Here is a 21,237-nt window from a genome sequence, read left to right as displayed (position 1 = left end):
TATCCACAAGGGATCGGTTCCAGGACCCTCGTGGATACCAAAATCCACAGACGCAAGTCCCTTATGTAAAATGGTGTAGTATTTGCATATAACCTATGCACATCCTCCTGTATACTTTAAATCATCTCTTGATTATTTGTAATACCTAATACAATGCGAAGGCTATGTAAATAGTTGCCAGCATGGGGCAAATTCAAGTTTTGCTTTTAAGAACTTCCTGAAAGATTTTTTTTCTAATTTATCTTTGATCCATGGTCGGTAGAGTCCATGGATGCAGAACCTGCAGATAAGGAGAGCCAGCTACAGTGCAAAAAATGAAAAAAGCATCATTTCAGCAGCATTCTGTTGTATATCTACAATACCTCTCCTGTGTGTAGTTTCCAAAATTAAGTATAGGTAAATAAAGTAATTTTAAAATTCTTACAGGTAAAGTATTACATGACAAGATATTCAAGTTTATTGAAGATGGGAACGTGTAAACTACTCTCCCATCTCCATATATTCACTGTAATCATTAAAGCAGAAAGGAAATGGGGATAACTAATATTCTTTAAAAAATTTTAAATGGCAAGTAGTTATTTCTGAGTATGAAATGAAGTCAATTGTGTTATTATATAAATAGCTGCTAAATAAATGGCTTGGGTTGGGTTTGATGTGGCTGTCTCGAGGTTCTTTCCAGTATTGACTAAAGCAGTATGATTAGAAAGAGTTGATATGGAATTGGGATTCAGAATTTAGTTTACTGTCAGGCAGACTGTAAGAGTTGAATATGGGCTCTGCTACTTAAGAATTTTGTAACCTTAGATGAATCTCTTAACCTCTAATTCTCTATTTCCTCTACTGTGAAAGAAAATAACTGCATTATCTGAAGATTAAATGAGGTGATAAATGTAACGTACATGCAACAGTGCCTGGCACAAAGCAAATGCTCACTTTTTAAAAGATGATATAAAACACCAAACTGCATGGTAAACTCTTTTACCGTAATTTAAAGTAGTCAGCTGTAAACTTGAATTCCTTTAGTTTGTTAATTCCAATTAGTTTGTTAATTGTCACTGCTAAAGACACTGTAAGGTTGACTTATAAATATCTAGTCTAATGAATGCCTTTATTAAAATATAAATATTTACTGTATATCACATATATGTAAAAATAAGTTGATGTTTCATTTTAAAGTGAAATACTGTTGTTTCTAAATATTATACTTTTTTAATAGCTTATCCTATTTCCTAATGGCTAGAGATCCATCAAATCTTATCAGCACATTAAATTCAGCTTTGTGATCCTAAAGTCTTGAAGTGGCTACAACCTAAATATACATAGTTTTTGCTGCTCATCAAAAAAGCAGCTGCATAGCACAGGGAGATCAGCTCGGTGATTTGTGACCACCTAGAGGGGTGGGATAGGGAGGATGGGAGGGAGACGCAAGAGGGAGGAGATATGGGGATATATGTATATGTATAGCTGATACACTTTGTTATAAAGCAGAAACTAACACACCATTGTAAAGCAATTATACTCCAATAAAGATGTTTTTAAAAAAAAAAGCATTGGAGTCTCAACGTTTCAGCAACGTTAATACAAATGAGCTGATCATAGAGTTTTATCAAGATCTTTATCTGAGGCTAGTTTCAGAATACAATCTGACTTATTCCTTATTGCCAACAAAGTGAATCAAAGTATAAGTTAGGTCTACTCACATAGTCAGTTACATAATGCCTATTTTAAAGTCAGCATTAGATCTAGAATAAAATAGTAGCATGTGCTTCTGGATTATTTTTTCCACCTAGTAGGCCAGTATCACCAGATAGTCCTCAAGACAATATTCTGGAATCTTACAGAAGCATTATTATGAAGCAGAAGGAACAAAGGCATTGGAATGTGACCAAGGCTCTGTATTTACTATTTGATTTAAGGCAAAATATTTACTCTCTAGGAGCTTTAGCTTTCTATTAGGTAAAAAGAAGATAATTTCAACTCTTTTCATGATCAATAAGATATTTTATGTAAAGTGCCCAGTTGAGGGGTTGGATACCCAATATTATAAAGTGAATCTGTATTATAATAACTTATAAATAATGTTTATCTCTGCTAATGCTAATGACACCACTACCATATATATGTGTGTGTATATATATATGTATATGTATGTATATATTGAGATCAATAACATCAGTGTGCATAAAAAGAAATGTTTAAAAACGTTAAAGTATAGCTTGCAAAGGTACAGCTAGCATCTGGAAATTGGAACAGGTATTATAACATTCAGCAGTGTAAAATGTGTTCACTCTGGAAATCCTATGACAAATGCAATTTGCTAGTAGGAATATTGGGGTGTTTGGGGGCAAACTATGTATTATTATTAAGTACCAGTTTGGGTCTTTCAAAGGGGTTTCTGAACATGAAATTGTTAACATTTTGCTGATAGCATATGAGATAATGTTTTTAAATCAAAATGTAAAGTTTTATCAAACTTTAGATAATCACTGAATTCTAAAACAATAACTAGTACATTAAATTTAGACAATGTGAACACCAGTTATGTCATTGGAATCATTCTCTAGAATGTTCAAGTGTAATTAAGCCTTTTTAAAATAATATTACAGATTATTTCTGAATTTGCCTTATAGTAGTTAAAAGCAATGTAATATTATGTTATTCATCATGTGAAGTAAGAAATTATAGTATGGAAATTGTTAATGATAATCTATTACAGTTGTGTGGCACCACACTTTTTTTATTATTTGTTTGTTTGTTTATTTATTTATTTTGGCTGCGGTGGGTCCTCGTTGCTGCGCGCGGGCTTTCTCTAGTGTGGTGAGCGGGGGCTACTATCCGTTGCGGTGCGCGGGCTTCTCATTGCAGTGGCTTCTCTCGTTGCGGAGCACGGGCTCTAGGCACGCGGGCTTCAGTAGTTGTGGCTCGCGAACTCTAGAGCGCAGGCTCAGTAGTTGTGGCTCACGGGCTTAGTTGCTCCGCAGCATGTGGGATCTTCCCAGACCAGGGCTCGAACCCGGGTCCCCTGCATTGGCAGGCGGATTCTTAACCACTGCGCCACCAGGGAAGCCCCTGCCACACACTTTTTTAAGCATTTTTAATTTATTCATGACATAGTGAGAGAGGGCAAACACCTCTCCCTATTTTATACAAGAGTAGTTATTCTTTGCTCAAGATCATCCAAGGAATGACAATAACTCAGGACTAGCCTTAAGTTTTCTCACTCCTGATACACTATTTTTCTACTTTTCTGTCCTGTATTTATTTAAAACTAAGTATAATTGTAACTGCAGATACTTATAAAAATACACAGGCTAAATGAGTTTAGTTTACCTAGTTTCTGTATACATATTTAGCATTTGTATTTTACAAATTGTTTTGAGAAATTTTATAAAGTCATATTAATTTGACATGAACATATGATGTTAAACTAAACAATTAAGTTTTACATCCACCATGGGCAACCTTTGGTAACTCTGTATCTTAACTTATTTGATTCGACTTAAATACTTTTCACCTAGATATTTAGCTTATTTTATTATCTTAAATTATTATAATTTTTTCTACAGGAAAAAATTAAGAGAATACAACAAATCAGAATGGAAAAAGAGCTTCGAGCCCAGCAAATTCTAGAGGTAGAATTCTTAAATGTGATATGATTAAAGTAATATAGTCATATATTTTAAAGTCTCCAAAAATAAAAATCTTACCTACATATTCTGTCACTCATACAAATTAATATGTCCATCAGAAATTCTCTGTAAGCATAATGCATAGAGTAAGACCTTATCTGAACTTTATTTAGCAGACTCATCTAATCCTAACAGCCCAGGAAAATAAGACAAAAGAGAAGAAGAAAACGGGGAAACTTCTGAACAGCCAGGTGTCATAAGGTTCATGTGCTGAAACTCGTGTTCTTTACTTTCAGAAAACTCATTAGGACTTATAGTCAGATATTTACTTTTAATTTAGAAATAAAACATTATAAGAGTGAAAGTAAATTTTAAACATAGAAACAGTTTAATCAGCTTGTTTTTCTGGCTTCTAATGTACCCTGCTTCCCCACAAGCTGATGGAATAGGACTAGAGGACATATATTGGAATCAGTAAAATAATAGCCACAAGATAGCAAGGGAAAATACAGAAAAACTCCAACCAGCATGTATAGGAATTCAAAAGCCTAGCAAGAGTCTGTAATCTTTTAGTTGAATAGCAAGCAATCTTCAACACCTTAACAGCTGAAAGGCATTACTCTGTGGAACCATACAGTATAATAACTGATGTTCAGAATAATTGCCCCAAGTCATCAAGAAAAAGCCAAATTATATTTAGTGTAGTGTGTCTAAGCAGTATATATCTCAAAATTCTTTTCATCCAAAATAGTGAAAATAAACTTTTAATGTTCAAAATTGCTATAACCTCCCAGCTATTTAGGAAACTCTTGGTATAAACGATTTATTCCCTGAGGGTGTCAAATAGCTGAAGTGTTCTATGTTACATGATTATTCCTTCTAGAAATATACATGTTTCCTTATCCATTTCAAATTAATTTTAAAAATCCAAATCAAAAGTACTCCTATCTTCAAGTAAATTGACAATAGCTACTGGATAGTTATCAAACTACTAGATAATTAATGACTTTAACATTATGACGCTCAGATTTGGTATCATGACCTTGATATTCAAAATGTACTTCATGAAAGATTATAAGTTTCTATTCTATCTTTTTAAAAAACCTTGAATTTAATCACAATATACAACTAGAGAAAATCAGATTTAATGTGTTTCATTTATATCAGCTGAGTAACAGATTACTTTATCTCAAATTTCAAGTATTAAAAAAATCCAAATAAAGTGGACATGTTCATTTTTAAATGTGTTACTGATTTATTATTTAAGTAACTTTTATTATCATTAAAATCTATCCCATCTTCTAAATTTTTTATGGTGATCATGTTTTACTTTTAAAAATTAGGAAAAAAGGGAAAAATTACATAAAATAATTTTTTCTGTGATTAAGTTTTAATGTAAAATAATAAACACTCAATTATTTCAGACTTTTAATAGAGTTTGAAGAAGTCAAGAAAAGCTGACATACTCATGAATTTAAGAATTTTTTATATCTTAATGCTAATCTATACATTACAAATGAAGTTAGTATGTTAAATACAATATTAACTGTGGGAAAATCTGTAATTGTTTACATATATGTTCCATGTTGTTTTGTACCTGTGAGGCATGTAGCTCCATTTTCAAGTCATAGATTACTTTCAAGTTGCAGTGGTGCTGTTGCATGACTTTGAGACCTGTTTTGCATGCACAGGCAAAAAAGAAAAAGAAGGAAGAAGCAGCAAATGCCAAATTATTGGAGGCCGAGAAACGAATAAAGGTTAGTTTAGATGAGAATCAGTTTTCATTTTTCAAAAATAAAAACCGTATGATATTATACCAGTATCAATTATATTAAAAAAAATAGACCTCCTCAAAATGACTATCTAAAAAAATGTTTAGCACAGATAAAACATGTGTATAGTGTGTGTTTTTATTGTATGTATATTGTATGTATTTTTTAGTATTTCATTATACAGGTTCTATGTGATACTTTGAGCTCTTTAAATAGCAGACCAAATCAGAAATGCAAACTATTGCATAATACCTGTATATAGTTTTGATGGATAAGATCTCCCCAGAGCTATTTTGTTTCATTTATGTTTAAGTTTCAAATTGTGTTCCAAATCTGATTCTCTCCTTAGATTATAACGTTCTCTTTGTTAATGTCTAATAACTGTTTTAACTATTAAAAAGTAAAAAGCCTACAGAAACAAAAACCTAACTTTATCAGCTATAATTTACCAATAATAAAATTAGCCATTGTTATATATTGTAACTTGATGTGTTGTTTGGGGATGTTTTGGTTTTGATTTGCTGGCGTGAAACATAAGAGAGTTGGACCCTCACTCCCCCTCCAGCCTCTACCCCAACACACATTACACCCCTACCTTCCATTTTTTCTGATAGTTATTTACTGAAATTGGGCAGCCATGTGGTCCTACCAGTTCAAGAAACAGCCACTACAGCTATATCTTATAAAACCAGGGAACTGTTTGTTACCTTTTTCTACATAGACTCTCTTACTTTGTTCTTTAGATTTCTACTCCTTTTCAAAATGGCTGCCCTTAATATTAATTAATCTGTTTTACCTTTATAAAAAGATTCAAATTGAACTGTTTGTATTAAGCCCTACCTCTTTGGGATGGTGCCCTCAATCATAGGTGGGCATAAAAATCTCAAGCTGATTCCTTTTCTCTTGTCATTTTCATTCCTACACAGTGATAGAAATGATATAGATGCTGTTAATCCCAGAGTGTATTTAGGGACTTATATTCAGAGTGGAGAGAGTTTTAATTAGCTAGATTTGAGGGTTGCTTCATTATGTTTCATTTTGTTTTGTTTTGTTTTTTAGTGCCAGTTGTATCTGATATGCTCTGTCTATCTAGCTAGTCAGTTCAGTGAATGGGTCATTGAAGTGTGCTTGCTATTAGGTCACTGAATTTCAACTCTAAATGTCTACTGAATAAGGATCCTCGCTCCTGTCATACGGTTTTTACATATTAGGTAGAACCATATGGAGTTGCCACTTTATAAGTAAAAAATTATTGGATGTTTGCAGTTTCATATGGTTCAACCTAATGGAAGACTATAGAATCTGAGAAAAGGAACTTTTAATACTTGTTGCATGTTCTAAATTTTCCCTAAAAATCCATCCTAAAAGTTTCTTATTTTTAAGGAAAAAGAAATGAGAAGACAACAAGCTGTTCTTCTAAAGCATCAGGTCTGTAGACACATAGTTATACAGTTGTCGAAATGTACATTTTATAATTTTTCTTAAATCTATTTTTGGAAAAATCTTCAAGATATTTTCTTTAAAAATTCCAGTATAATTCCTGCTTAAATTCCTGGTTTTGGGATTGGTGTCTTTCGGGGGGTTAAAAATTGGTTTCATGACTCTGTGATTTCTGTTTCATAATGTTGTGCCAACTCTTTCTACCAGGAGTTGGAGAGGCATAGACTAGATATGGTATGGGTATGTTTATTTCTGTACATCTAACACCGCATTGTGATTTGGTTGTGATATGGTTGTCATAGCAATGCATAAAGTGTAGCACTGGCTGCTGTCATATTACATACTGCTGCATGGCTTTACAGCACAGTGCATTGCATACATCTGCTTGTCTGTCTATAAAGAAATATGGTACATTTCCAAGATTTTCAATTGAATTGGGCAGGCCTTATATAAGGCTGCTGTCTAAAAGTTTATGTTACTGATGTCACAGTGAAAGTTGGATCACTATCCAATAGATACAATTATGACCCATATTCTCCCATCATTCTAGATGCAAAACTGCCATTGAATACAATGGGAATTTTGAGTTAGGTTGATGAGAGAATATGAAATATATTCTGGTTTTATGGACAAATTTTAGAAATTTTTAGAAATATCCCTTTGGGGGAACCATGTATATTTAATCAAAAAGAATGATTCAGTACTATAGCTATGTGACTTTTTTATTTTAAAGTAAAATGAGACTATTGAAGTAAGCTAATGCTTACCTTATTTTCATACTGTGCCTTTTAGATTTCACTTACGAGCCCATGGTGCAGCTTTTGTGGCTTTAAATAGTGCATCAAGTGGCAGACATCAGTAAACAGGAATATCCCATTTCATTGATGTTGTTATATGAATCATGCCTATAACAGCTTGAAAAAAACTTTCTAATTTGTCAGTGGCTTATTGGATTTACAAAATGATAGTGTACTTGAAATAAAAATAACTAATTCTAAAACCATGAAGTGAAAGTGAATATAAATCAATTTCTGCCTGATCTAAAAATTTAAGAACAGCACAACCTTTGGTTTAATTGGCTGTAGTACATATTTGTGGTTTTTCTAATAGCAGATGTAAGGTAACTGACCTGTTCCAGCCAACCATTATGCTTTTTGTTCTGCCAGCTTTTGAAGGAGCATCACAACTGACCATAAGTAAACCTTGTATGCTTCTGTTTACACTGTCTCCATGTTCATTGCTTTACCTTTTTGCTTTTGATTGTTCTTGTATTTGCTTTCTAAACCTGAACTAAAACATGCACAGACTGGCCATTCTTGTCTTATATTTAGTATTTACTGTGACTTGTCTATAAATGCTAAACATGCTATACCGAGTTTTTTTGTTCTGTTTTGTTTTGTTTTTCCATTTGAAAATCAAACTATTAACTATGGTTGAGTTATATTCCTAATTTTATCTGGCCTAATAGGAACGAGAGAGAAGGCGACAACATATGATGCTTATGAAAGCTATGGAAGCGCGTAAAAAAGCAGAAGTAAGTGTGTTTCTGGAAAAATATTATCTTGTCATAAATTAATATTTTTTTCTTAAAACATTGGCTCTTCTAAGTATAGATTTTTTGGAGTAGGGATTGTCATGATTTACCAACTCTCATAAGCAAACCAAAGGTTAGAGATAGTAACCAAGTGTTAGAACATAAAAGAATCCATAGGATGGATTCCAATGTATGAGTTAATTTTCTTGGCTGAGATTTTAATTACCTTTTTAAAATATAGTGAATGGCATTCAGTTGGATAAAATGAATTCTTCTTACTGTGACCAGAGTTTCACAAAATTACAGCATGCCTAGACAAGTCCTATGTGTCCTAATTCAAACATCAGTCAGTTCAACCGTGGACTTGTGCCCTCAAAATTACTCTTTAGCATTCTATGTGTAAAATTAGGCCTAAGTACTATCTTTGAAATAGACTTTTACCATATACTTCAGAATAATAAAATTATTGCAATAAGTCAAAATGAACTTATATGGATGTTAATAGAAATCACTTAAAGGTTAAAAAATGTTACAAAGGAATGCATACTGAATTAAAACAGTTGAATAGAGGTATGGCCATTATAACCAGGGCTTTGGAGTTTCAGAGACTCAGATACCCATGCTGGCTCTCAACCAACTTGCTTTAGCTCTTCAGGTTACTTCTTCTTTAAAATTGAGATAATGATTCTGGTAGGATTATACGATTATCATGTGGGATAAGCATTTAATAAATAATTAATGAAAATGAGACTATTTGGTCTAGAAGTTGAGTGCCCTATATTTCAGTTTTTTGCCCTCAACTGTGGCTTAAACTCTCATTACAGATTTCTGATATGAAGGCACAGTATGTGTATGGTTTAGGAACCTGGAAATTGTAACCAAATGATCAGGATTTGAATTCTAATTTCAGTACATTCCAGCTAGATGACCTTGGGCAAGTTATTTAACCTCTCTGTGATTCAGTTTTTTCATCTGTAAAATGGAGATGATACTAATTCCTATTTCATAGGGTTTGTAGTTATGATTAAATGGGTGTGTGTCTATATGAGTGTATGTGTAAAGTTCTTGGAACAGTGCCTGGCACCACATAGTGCCTACTTACTTATCACAATAAGTTATTTATTACTATATAGGTGTTTCTTTCCTTACTTGTTAATTATCCAGGGCCACTGACACCCTCTACATCTAACACAACAAGGGAATCTACGCATGGATTTATAACCACAATCTCTGAAAAATGGCAGGCAGGGAAAGAGAGAGAGGTAACAGATTCCAGGAATGGGCATGGCTGCAAACTCTGTTCCCTTCTGAACGCAATGGCGGGAAGAGTAGGGAAGGGGATTAATTAAAATTCTAAAAGCTCGACCTAATTTTCTCCTATCTGGAGAGATGGGAACTGAGGGAATAACTCAGGGAAAAGATGTGGAATATCCCTCAAGAGGCAAGTTCTTCCCTGCCAGGTATTCCTCTTACCAGAAGGACTAAGATGAACCAGGGCTTGTTATTCTGATTTTTCCTCTTGGAGAGGAAAGCTAAAGAAAGGCAGAATAATGAAAATAACCAAGAACATTATCTCCAGACGTACTAGGATTCGGTAGAAGGGGACACCCAAGAGAATAGTAAGGATAAGATCATCCAAGGGAGTGAATGCTCAGGTTAAGAGGCACCCAAAAGACCCAAAAGTCATGATCTCTCCCACTGGTTTTTTTTATATTTGCTCTGTGGCCTGGGAAGAGAGTAGGAAAAGCTGCTGAAGAGAGGTGAGTGAGATCTGCATTGAGTGGAAGGTAGCAGCCATGGGATAAATGAAGGTAATTCAAATGAAATCTTCTAAGAATCTCTCAAGACCCAAGAGCATCTTTCATGGGAAAAGGATATACCCTTGACTAGATAGAGTGAAATCAGGTACACTGCTTCCAATAAAACTTGGAAAGGAATATGAGAAACCAAGTACAGCTCTCCCCCTTCCAGCTACCTTCATCCTCAGAAAAAAGAAACATGAATAGCATACAAAATACTCTTCAATTTGAAGTACTTTGAAATATAAAAACAATTATCAGATAAAGTGAGAAGAAACTAAAGGAAAATTAACCCACCTATATTGGAGCAATACAAGTTCGTGATAGGGCTGCCTATATCAAGCATGAGTAATTAGAAAAGAAATGCAAGAAAACTCTGCCAAAATATCAAACCAAAAATATATGTGTGTACGCACATGTGCATGCATGTATACATAAAGTAACAGCTTAAAGCATAATAACTTAAAGAACCTGTTTTCCCTGCTTTCATTCTTGCTTTCCTCAGCACACTCCCTATGCATTCTCCACACAGTAGCCGGAGTGATCTATTCAAAAAAGAAACCAGATTATATCTGGATAAACACTATCCAGTGGCTTCTCATTACAATAGTAATAAAGTCCAAATTCCTCACCATGACATATCAGACCCACATGCTCTGACCTCTGCCAACCTCTCCAACTTTACCTCATACAATTTGTACCTTATGTACTATGTTCCCGTCATTTTTGTCTTTTTATTATTTCTAAACAAAGGGTCTTTACTGCTGCTGTTCTTCCACTGAATATTCAAGTGGTTCTTATCTATTGTTCAGTCATAGGTCAAATATTAACTTATCAAAGAGGCCTTCCCAGAACAGAGTACATTATATGTTTTCTGTCTATATAATTTTCTTTATATAATAATAATAAGATCATTTTACTTTATTCTAGGTGGTTTTCTTTTTTTAAACACTTAAGGAACTATTATTTAAAATAATAATACAATAACATATGTTACAAATAATCCTTTATCAGGATGTTTGAGAGAATCCCATAGGTAAAGCTGAATTCTTAAAATGTTGTTATCCTCTGATAACCATACACCTGTGAACAGGACTAGAGAATTGTACCAGTTATTCAGATTTTTTTTGGCCACACCGTGCAGTATGCAGGATCCTAGTCCCCTCCAACCAGGGTTCAAACCATGACCCCTGCATTGAGAGCCGTGGAGTCTTCTTAAACATTGGACCACCAGGGAAGTCCCCAGTTATTCAGATCTTAAATTGTGTTCCTCTATTGAATGATACCTATAGATCTTAGTAATCAACTAAGTATGTTTTTACATTTTTTAAAAGACTGTTGTGTACACAGCATTAAATTAGATGCTGCAGGAAAAGCAAAAAAATTAAAGATGCTTTTTATCATATCAGAGAGAGAAATCTTTACAGTATAAACAGTTAAGCAGTGACTAGGCATATATTTTTACTGAGAAGACAAACTTTCACCATATCTTTTATTTACATAAACTTACACCTCCATGAATATTAACAAACGCTTCCTATATCTACTTGTTCATTTCTTCATTATTACTTAATGTGCATGAGATGTAACTAGAGTAATGCCAGTAATGGACACATCTTGGCTTCATATTCTGCCTCTTATTACCTCCTAATAGCTCAACTGCAATTTTTTCTGTTATTAACTGTTAAAAGAACAAACTTTATTGTAAAGTTAAAGCCATATGATACTTAGGCAGGGCCAACTCAAAATTCTAAAATAGCTGATGTGTAACCCTTGATTCTGAACTTTAATACCTTTAGACATTTAATTATTAAGTTGTGAAGAAAAAAATAAGATAAACAAATATGCTCATGTTATGGGTAATGTTTAAAGAATTATGAGGTTAAAAAATTAATTGCTTTCACCTTGTTAATTAAAAATCTCTTATAACATCTGAATTTATTCCAAGAAACTCCCCATAGTCATCAAAGTAAAAAGGTAACACAGGGCTTCCCTGGTGGCACAGTGGTTGAGAATCTGCCTGCTAATGTAGGGGACCCGGGTTCGAGCCCTGGTCTGGGAAGATCCCACATGGCAGCGGAGCAACTAAGTCTGTGCGCCACAACTACTGAGCCTGCGCATCTGGAGCCTGTGCTCTGCAACAAGAGAGGCCTCGATAGTGAGAGGCCCGCGCATCGCGATGAAGAGTGGCCCCCGCTTGCCACAACTAGAGAAAGCCCTCGCACAGAAACGAAGACCCAACACAGACAAAAATAAATAAATAAATAATTTTTTTTTTTAAAGCTAACACAAACACCATTTTTATGTTTCTTTGTGTACACTACAATGATCTTACTTTTTGATTTAGTGTTAACTTATTTTTCACTAAAAACATCCCAAATTTATATTGGTTCCCTAACTTAGAAATCTAATTTCTATAGTTTTTCCTTTATATAAATCTATAATTAATAAGAATATTCAGACATATAAATTACCTTACTTATTATTATATTAATTTTAGTGTATCATCAGTTCATAAATATTTTTATTACATAACGTAAGAAAGGATAATCTTTAGCCTCATGAATAAAAAAGGCTTATATCCTAGTATAATTCAAGTCTTCCAATATATTTGTGCTCTCATTATTACTAATCACTGGAAACTTAGGTTGGTTTAAGCAGTGTGACAAAGTAGCTCAAAATCTCCTGTTTCATTTATAAAAACTTCAAACTATGTCAGTCACAAATTTATAAACACTTTACTCATATTATCTGAATAATCAACCATAGTACCCGTAACAGAGTCTTTTGTATATCTATCTCCCCGAGGATCAATAAACAACAAAAGGTTGTTAAACATGCGTCTATTACAGAATGACTATGTCAGCACTTTAGGAGACAAAACCATAAAATAGAAGAGAGTAGTTCAGGTTTCAGAAATCATCTAATTATTTGCAAGCATAAAAAAATGTATAACCCATTCAGTGATTCAAGTCATGAGAATATTTTATAATCCTATATTTATACTAATCATTACTTTAGTGAAAAATAAAAAGTAGAATTGCTCATGTAGACAGTTTTGTTTAAACAAACCCATTTTTCAGTTGAAGATATAATAAATATACTTATATGACATACTTGTGTATTGTACTTTATATAATGTAATTTCAATTTTAAAATTAAATTGTCTTTAAAGACGTAAAATGATTTTATATTAACTATTCAGTAGAATGTTAAATGTCATACACATTTAAAAGATACATGCACAATTTTGGAACAAATTATTATCAATGTAATTTAGATATATTAAAATCTCTACTTATCTGACTCAAGAATTATTAGCAACTTTGATTTTAATTTAGGGGACATTTGTATAGTAGTAGCTACTCTAAGAATATTTGGTGATAGTTAATCTAAAGTAAGTATAGACTTTTGTGTAATACTTTGGTGGATTTTATGAAAATGTGATAACTGGAAATTTTTACTCTTTAAATAGTATTTTATATTGATACCTGTAAAATACAATAAAGTATAATATAAATAATATATTTTATTTAAAATTTAAAATATAAGGATTTCTTTTATCATGGATTCATAATTTTTTCATTTGTTTAAACTTAATTTATTATTACATTTTAAATGTAAAAATAGGCCCTTTAAAAAAAATTACCCTATCCGGAGCCTGTGCTCCGCAACGGGAGAGGCCACAACAGTGAGAGGCCCGCGTACAGCAAAAACCAAAAAAAAAAAAAAAATTTACCCTGATTTTTCTACTCATGCTCAATACGTGACATAAAATAGTATCACTTTTATTCTTTATATCTGTCTTCTATAAATGGTTTGTGTTATTAATCTTATTTACACTTTATTCTTCTTGCACCCTGAGGTAAATCTGTCTCTTAAAGAATATTTATGTCTTTGAAATTTACGTACAGTTGCTGTGAAAAGAAATGTAATCTCCTAATTATGCCCAGAGCAAACACCTAAGAGACCCAGTAGAATCATAAAATACAGGAAACAGGCATCTTTGCAACATGGCCTCTTAAAAATGGCCTGTTTAGGGCTTCCCTGGTGGCGCAGTGGTTGAGAGTCCGCCTGCCAATGCAGGGGACACGGGTTCGTGCCCCGGTCCGGGAGGATCCCACATGCCGCGGAGCTGTGCGTCCGGAGCCTGTGCTCCGCAACGGGAGAGGCCACAGCAGTGAGAGGGCCCGCTGTACCGCAAAAAAAAAAAAAAAAAAAAAAAAAAAAAAAAGGCCTGTTTGGCAATTTGATAAGTTGTAAAACTTTATAATAACAGATCCTCCTACCACACTCATTGCTTAATTTTTAAACTTCTATGATTCTAAAATAGAATAAATTCATTTAATACCTTTGTTATTTTGCTATAGAGTTCTGGAAATACTTTCAGTTATGCTTTTAGAGTCCCTAAAATAATCCTTTTATGCATTTTAAATTTTCACCCTATGTATCTTAGGCTATGTAGTGTAATCTAAATTTAACACTTTTGCTATTGAAAGGTGTTGCGACTTTGATGAAATTTAAATGACTTCTTAATTAGGATATTAGTAATATTTTGATATGGAAAATTTTATTACTATAATTAAAATGATAAAAAGATATTTTATTGTAAATGACATATATACCAAGAATCCACATTTATTTCATAAATTTCTACATCTAGAAAACTGGGTAAGGATGTGGAAAGTTGGGAATGAAGGCCCCCCAAAATTGGAAGGAGGCATTCTAATTTGCTTGTAATTGTTTATAGTCAATCTAAAATATAGTTAAGAGCTACATTTCATAGTCATTTGTAGACACTATAAGTTATTGCCCTGAAATTTAAACAATGTGGCATTTGTAGATTTAATCATTCAGCAAATTAATCAATGCTTAAATAATTTTTATATGCTGTGGCACACTGTATATGTCCATTAGAGACATATGATAAGTATTATAGTTGGAAATAAGAACAATATTTAGACCAGTGGGAGAGGAAAATTGCACCGATACAGGCTTGAGTTGTCAGAGACAAAGATAATGTTAAAAACTCTCCTGAGGGTTTCTGGCAAATTATTCTGCTGGGAATTGAATAGGTCCATAAAGAGGTGAATAAGTTGGTTCCTCTGATCTCTAGAAGTTCACACTACAGTGCGAGAGATCAACTTTAAACAAATAATTGTCACTCAGTGCAGTAAATGCTGTAATAAGTTACATGGAAGCTCAAAAAAGGGAAATATTAAAACTCCTGAACTAGCTGTGGGAAAAATTAAAACACAGGCTTTATTTTTGTGTAAAGGAGGAAGGGCTATGCATTCCAGTCAGAGGGGATGACAGGTACATAAATACAATGTTGCCACTAAACAGGACCTCTGGGGTCGGGGGAGGAAGGTGCAAATAGGGGGTTAGTCAATTTTAACCTTGTGCATATACCTCTCTTGGCTTTGCTGCTTCTCCTCCTCTTCTTCCCCCTCCTCCCCTCCCTCTCCTCCCCTTCCTCCTCCTCCCCTTCCTTCTCCTCCCCCCTCCCCCTCCTTCCCTTCCTCCCCCCCCCCCCACTCCTCCTCGTGATCATTATCATTATCATCCAAGCAGTGCCTCAAACTGGTTACACTGTTTGCTCAACACGGTTGTATCACAAAATGTGCCTAGAGTTTGGGAGATTCACGGAGAATCATAAGATACCAGACCAGAACTTGTGTGGGGCTAGATTGTGACTGTCTTTATATGCCATTTTAAATATTAGTTGATCGTTGAGGGGATCCTAGAAGCTCTGGTTCTTTGAGAGTCATTTTGTACCAAAACCACAGGATTTGTATTAGTTCTATACAATTCAATAGAAGTCACTAAATAAATTAGTGAATAAATGCATTAAATTTAGAGACTCCATGTTTCCCTTAAAGTATCCCATTGAGAGAGTAGATGCTTGTCTTTAAGTAATAAAGGTCCAATGAATTTCTAAGATTTCTTGCAAACCTCCATTTTATCCTAAGATATAGATGTCACTTTTACATTCTATTCCATATTATGGCCATGCTTTTTTAATTTGAAAAATACTGCTATCACTAGGTAAAAATGATATCCAAGAACATAAGACAGCTTTACCTCATGGCATTAAATGCACTCTAACTCATTGTCTACCTATCACTGAAGGGTGGTACATACCCTCAGATTGCCACTAATGTGAAGTTGGCACAGTGAAAAGAGCATTAGTGTCACACAGGTCCTTTCTCTCTTTTTTAAAAGTAAAGAAATAATAACCATTTTCAACTGTTCTTAGTGAATAGCAGAGAAGTCTCAATTATTTATGATTACTATTAAAACATCATTAAGAATTCTGGGTTAGTCCTATATAGTAGAAAAATTTACACCAGCTACTTTGAAATTTATGAGATATTTAATATGTTTTTTCTGTTAGTGATTTTAATTCATTATTCTGGTAAGTGACCAAGAAGTTTGGCTTCTCTTCTTTGGAAAAGTACTTAGAGCAACATCTTATGTGTTTAAAGATTGAAAATCCAGTTCTGGAAAACAAAATTGTTCTACCAATGATAATTTGATTTTAAAATCTATACTGCATTGTGGGAATGTTACATGTTAATTGTGTATATTTTATGTCATTAGAGCCTCAGAACCTGCTTTTAGTTTATAATTGATAAGATTAATTTTAGAACTTTTTTGGTGTCAATAATATAGCTTTTTTATCATTTTCCTCGCAAATGTCTACGTGAATCAGTAACCCAGAAGTTTAGAGGCAGTGTAAAAATGATCAGTTATTTGAGCATATCGTATAAAAAAGTCCTCATGATGACCTGACCTCTGGCTCTGTATCACAGTATTCAACAACGACTCAACACGCAACCTACACTCCAGTCATGAAGCTACTAGCAATTTCTCACACACATCGTGCTTCCTCAGCTCTTGGCTGGGAATGTATTACTTCTCCACTCCTCTCTGTCTCCCCCTTGGCATGCCCTGCCACAGCAGTCAGCGTGCTGTCTTGAAATGGAGATGGTTAAGATAAGGGCAAAAGTGCTAATATACTAGAGGAAGCAATAGTGCTAGGTTAAAATTAAAGGTAAGAGCTATAATTAGGTAAGACAATTAAGAGAAATTAGTAATAGGAAGGAGGTGGAGGTTTTTAATTAGGATTTGTATGCAAGATGGGAATAATGACCTTCCTTACTAGAGTACACCAATATAAGGAGGTAAGGAAACAATAGATGCTTATCAGGAATAGCAAATAGTTTTACTAAATTTACATGAAGAGAGTCCTGAATTCAAAAGTAAGGAGTTGGACTTTATTTTGGCAAAAATAAAGAAAATTGAAAGACGTATGTGGTAATAGTTTAGAATTGCCTGTTGATTCTACCATTATTTCTCCTCTAATAAATAAGAGTTGTATTTGATTGGATTGTGGGCAGACGACAATGAGATATAACCTCACACCTGTCAAAATGCCTATTAGCAAAAAGACAAGAAGTAACAAGTGTTGGCAAGGATGTGGAGAAAAGGGGATGTTTGTCCACTGTTGGTGGGAATGTAAACTCGTGCAGCCACTATAGATAACAATATGGAACTTTCTCAAAAACTTAAAAATAGAACTACCATATGATTCAGCAATCCCACTCCTAGGTATTTATCCAACGAAAATGGAAACACGAACTCGAAAAGATACATGTACCCCCATGTTCACTGCAGCACTATTTACAGTTGCCAAGACATGGAAGCAACCTATGTATTTATCAATAGATTAATAGATAAAGAAGATGATATATATATGTATATATACAATGGAATATTACTCAGCCATAAAAAAGCATGAAATCTTACCATTTGCGACAGCATGGGTGGACCTGGAGGGTATTGTCTTAAGTAAAATAAGTCAGACAAAGACAAACACCATATGATTTCACTTATATGTAGAACCTAGAAAGCAAAACAAACATAAAACAGAAACAAACTTGTAGATACAGAGAAAAAACTAACGGTTGCCAGAGGGGAGGGGGATTGTGGGGAATGGATGAAATGGTGAAGGAATTAAGATGTACAGTTATAAAATAAATAAGTCATGGGGATGTAATGTACAGCATAAGGAATATAGTTATTAATATTGTAATAACTTTGTATGGTGACATGGTAACTAGACTTGATTATGGTGATCTTTTCAGAATGTATAAAAATATTGAATCACTGTGTTGTACACCTAAAACCAATATAATATTGTAAGTCAGTTATACTTCAGTTTAAAAAGAGAATTGTAAAAAAATTAAAAAATAAAAAAATAAAAAGAGAATTGTATTTGATGTATGACGATAAAGTAATGACACCAATATTATTATAGAAAGTCACTTCTTCCAAAAGAATGCCATACTCTATAACAGGGAAACAGGATGATTATTTCCATATTGTTGCCATTATCTAAAATAATTTTAAAGCTTTTGGAATTGCCTTCAAAACTCATTTTACATTATTTTAAATGTTGTTTAGAGTGGTAAATAATATTTTTATTTCATCATAGGTGCACGTCTTAAGACTAGCTAATTCACTTTGAAAGAACCGCTTTTCCAGATTCAAACATATTGCTTCCATTTTCATGCTATAAATATTTTCTTGCCTCCTTGAGCTACACAAAAATTTTTAATACTAGTTAGCTTTTTTTAATGAATATTTACTTGCCCACGTGCATTTTATATACCTGCTTTTATTAATAAGTATTTTATTCTCATATTATAACCTGGGAGAGGATTGAATAAATTTTGAATAATGAAATAATCTGGGTTGAAACTAATATTGATATTTTGTATATGTATGTATATATACATACAGTCATAAGATTATTTTGAAACTCAAAAGGTGAAAATGCTGAAAAGCAAAATACGTCATTGTTTCTATGTAATTCCAAGTCTATTCCTAAACATCCTAAGAGAATTTTGTTCATGGAAATAACACTTTGATTACTTTTTAAATTTTAACTGGAGGTTTTTTAAACACGTATAATGATTAAAGAGAATATGTGGACATGGTTTTCTTTTTAAGGAAAAAGAACGGTTAAAGCAGGAAAAACGCGATGAGAAAAGATTAAATAAAGAACGTAAACTAGAGCAACGAAGATTAGAATTAGAAATGGCAAAGGAACTAAAGAAGCCTAATGAAGACATGTGCTTAGCAGACCAAAAGGTAATTTATCATGTAAACCATTTCATTAATAAATTTAATTTTTTCTGTGTTCTCACCTGATTCCTTTGCCAGAGCTGCCATTATGAAAGCCTTGCGTTTTTAGCTGGAGCAGTGGATTTCCAAGTCTAGGTCAATCTGTCTCTCCAGGATGGCCACGAGTAAACCTCTCTAGAGCCCTGTGCTGATAATGGCAGTTCTTAATATACAAATGGAGCACTGCAAACCTTTTTAATTTAAGTAGAAATACTGCAGAAATCTATAAAAATGAATTATAGAAATAGATAGGATTTCTGTGTTTCATTTGGTCCTTCCCAGGCATTTAGTTACAGAAAGATCTAACTCCTCCCCCATGCCTCCATGGATATTTAAATAAATTAGGATTTATAATCTATAACCTCCTTCAGTGCTTTAGTGATGGTAGCTAACTATTGAGTATGTTTAGTACATGCCAGGCCCTATGCTAAGTGCTTTAAATGAATTTTCTCATTTAATCCTCACCACAATCCTATAGGACTGGTATTTATGCCCATTTACAGATGAGAAAACTTGAGACACAGAGAGGTTAAGGAACTTGCTCAAGATTATACAGCTCATAAGTGGCAACTTGGATGCAGTCCCCAGTTTTTTAAACTCCAGAGCCCATACTGTTTATGATCCTGAAAGCCAAGAAATGTGTCCAAGCAAAGTACCTCATGTGTGTTTTCTCTTCCACCATGCTTCACAGATTTATAATGTTGCTAAAATACAGAAAAGTAGCAACTTGGAAAGAGCAAAATCACTGTGATAACTGGCATGATTTCACATACTTATGAATAGAAATCAATTATGTTTGGCTATAGTTAAGAAGATAGTATTCCTAGAAAATTATACAATAATGCATATCATATCTATAATACTGTCTCGGTAATAGAATATTATACTTGGTCAATAGCATCTATATTTACTTTCATGCCATATGATATACAGATAGTGCTTGTCTCTTGATTATGCAAGCTCTTTTCCAAAGTGCTTAAAGCAAACTTTTAGTACCCAAGTGGAAAATTTAATGATACTAATATTCTATTTATTTACCTAGCATAAATGCTTCTAAATGAAAATGAAAATATACATTCTAGTTTTAGTCAATGGATGTTCAAAATTTCCTAAGCACAGAATGGGTATAGTGGTTAGTCAACACATTTAATAAGCTCCTGGTGAGCAAGATTTTTAATCCTAAGTGAACTTTATTTTCTTGCTAATCCTAAATGATCTTTTTTAAATCCTAAATTGTCCTAAGTGATCTTTTATTTTCATTTAAATCCATATGCACTATATCAAATATTTGTAAGTCCATTTTAAGCCTTACTTTCGTTAGCTTTGTTATATAAATTTTTAGAATCATATGGAAATGTGTATGTCTGATCTGATTAAGGAAAAAAGAAAACTCAGAATTAAATGGTTTTCATATGTAACAAAAGATTTGTATGATATCAGCAATTGTCCATAGTTCTGTGTTTCCACACACTATTAGTAGAAAAAGTCTTTGGTTAGTTATTTCAGCAAGCACAGAGTGGAGGAAACATTTTTGAACAAGGACAAATTTAGATAAATAGAGATATTTACAAGCCACATTTTTCTCAATCAGAATTGAAAGTACTATTATTGAATCTCATTCATGGTCAAAAATGTTTTTAATTTAGGTTACTTATTTATTTAACTTTTAAAATGTCCATAACAACTGATAATACAATTTAGTCATTAAAATGTTAATATGTGAGCATATTTGAGAAATAGCAAGAGAGCTCTCTAATTTTAACACTGAAATTCAGTGTTTCGCTATATACAGGAAACCTAAAGACTGATAGTTGCAGTATTACCGGGTTCTTGATAGGGTCATGGGTTCTGGTCATGTGGACCTAGTAATT

At 33.3% G+C, this 21,237-nt stretch overlaps 1 protein-coding gene across 44 annotated transcripts in view; it reads left to right on the top strand.

The window, feature by feature from the left end:
• The window catches only part of BAZ2B (bromodomain adjacent to zinc finger domain 2B), a 390,894-nt gene that overhangs the window by 318,070 nt on the left and 51,587 nt on the right, over positions 1-21,237 (top strand). For 37 of the 44 annotated variants that reach the window (XR_010839121.1, XR_010839120.1, XM_067026151.1 and 34 more), the window contains 6 exons: positions 3,567-3,632; positions 5,321-5,386; positions 6,770-6,829; positions 7,049-7,081; positions 8,310-8,375; positions 19,193-19,333. Coding sequence is in view for 42 of the 44 variants with exons in the window: in XM_067026151.1 (XP_066882252.1) it covers positions 3,567-3,632; positions 5,321-5,386; positions 6,770-6,829; positions 7,049-7,081; positions 8,310-8,375; positions 19,193-19,333 (432 nt within the window). In the remaining 2 variants the exon portion in view is untranslated. The remainder of the gene's footprint in view (positions 1-3,566; positions 3,633-5,320; positions 5,387-6,769; positions 6,830-7,048; positions 7,082-8,309; positions 8,376-19,192; positions 19,334-21,237) is intronic. The other 7 variants (XM_059055343.2, XM_067026140.1, XM_059055345.2 and 4 more) reach the window with 3 other exon arrangements.

The sequence above is a fragment of the Kogia breviceps genome, chromosome 2 (genome assembly GCF_026419965.1).
Source record: "Kogia breviceps isolate mKogBre1 chromosome 2, mKogBre1 haplotype 1, whole genome shotgun sequence".
Taxonomy (NCBI): domain Eukaryota; kingdom Metazoa; phylum Chordata; class Mammalia; order Artiodactyla; family Physeteridae; genus Kogia; species Kogia breviceps.
Note: the sequence above shows the minus strand (reverse complement) of the source record. Positions and strands in the feature narration are given on the sequence as shown.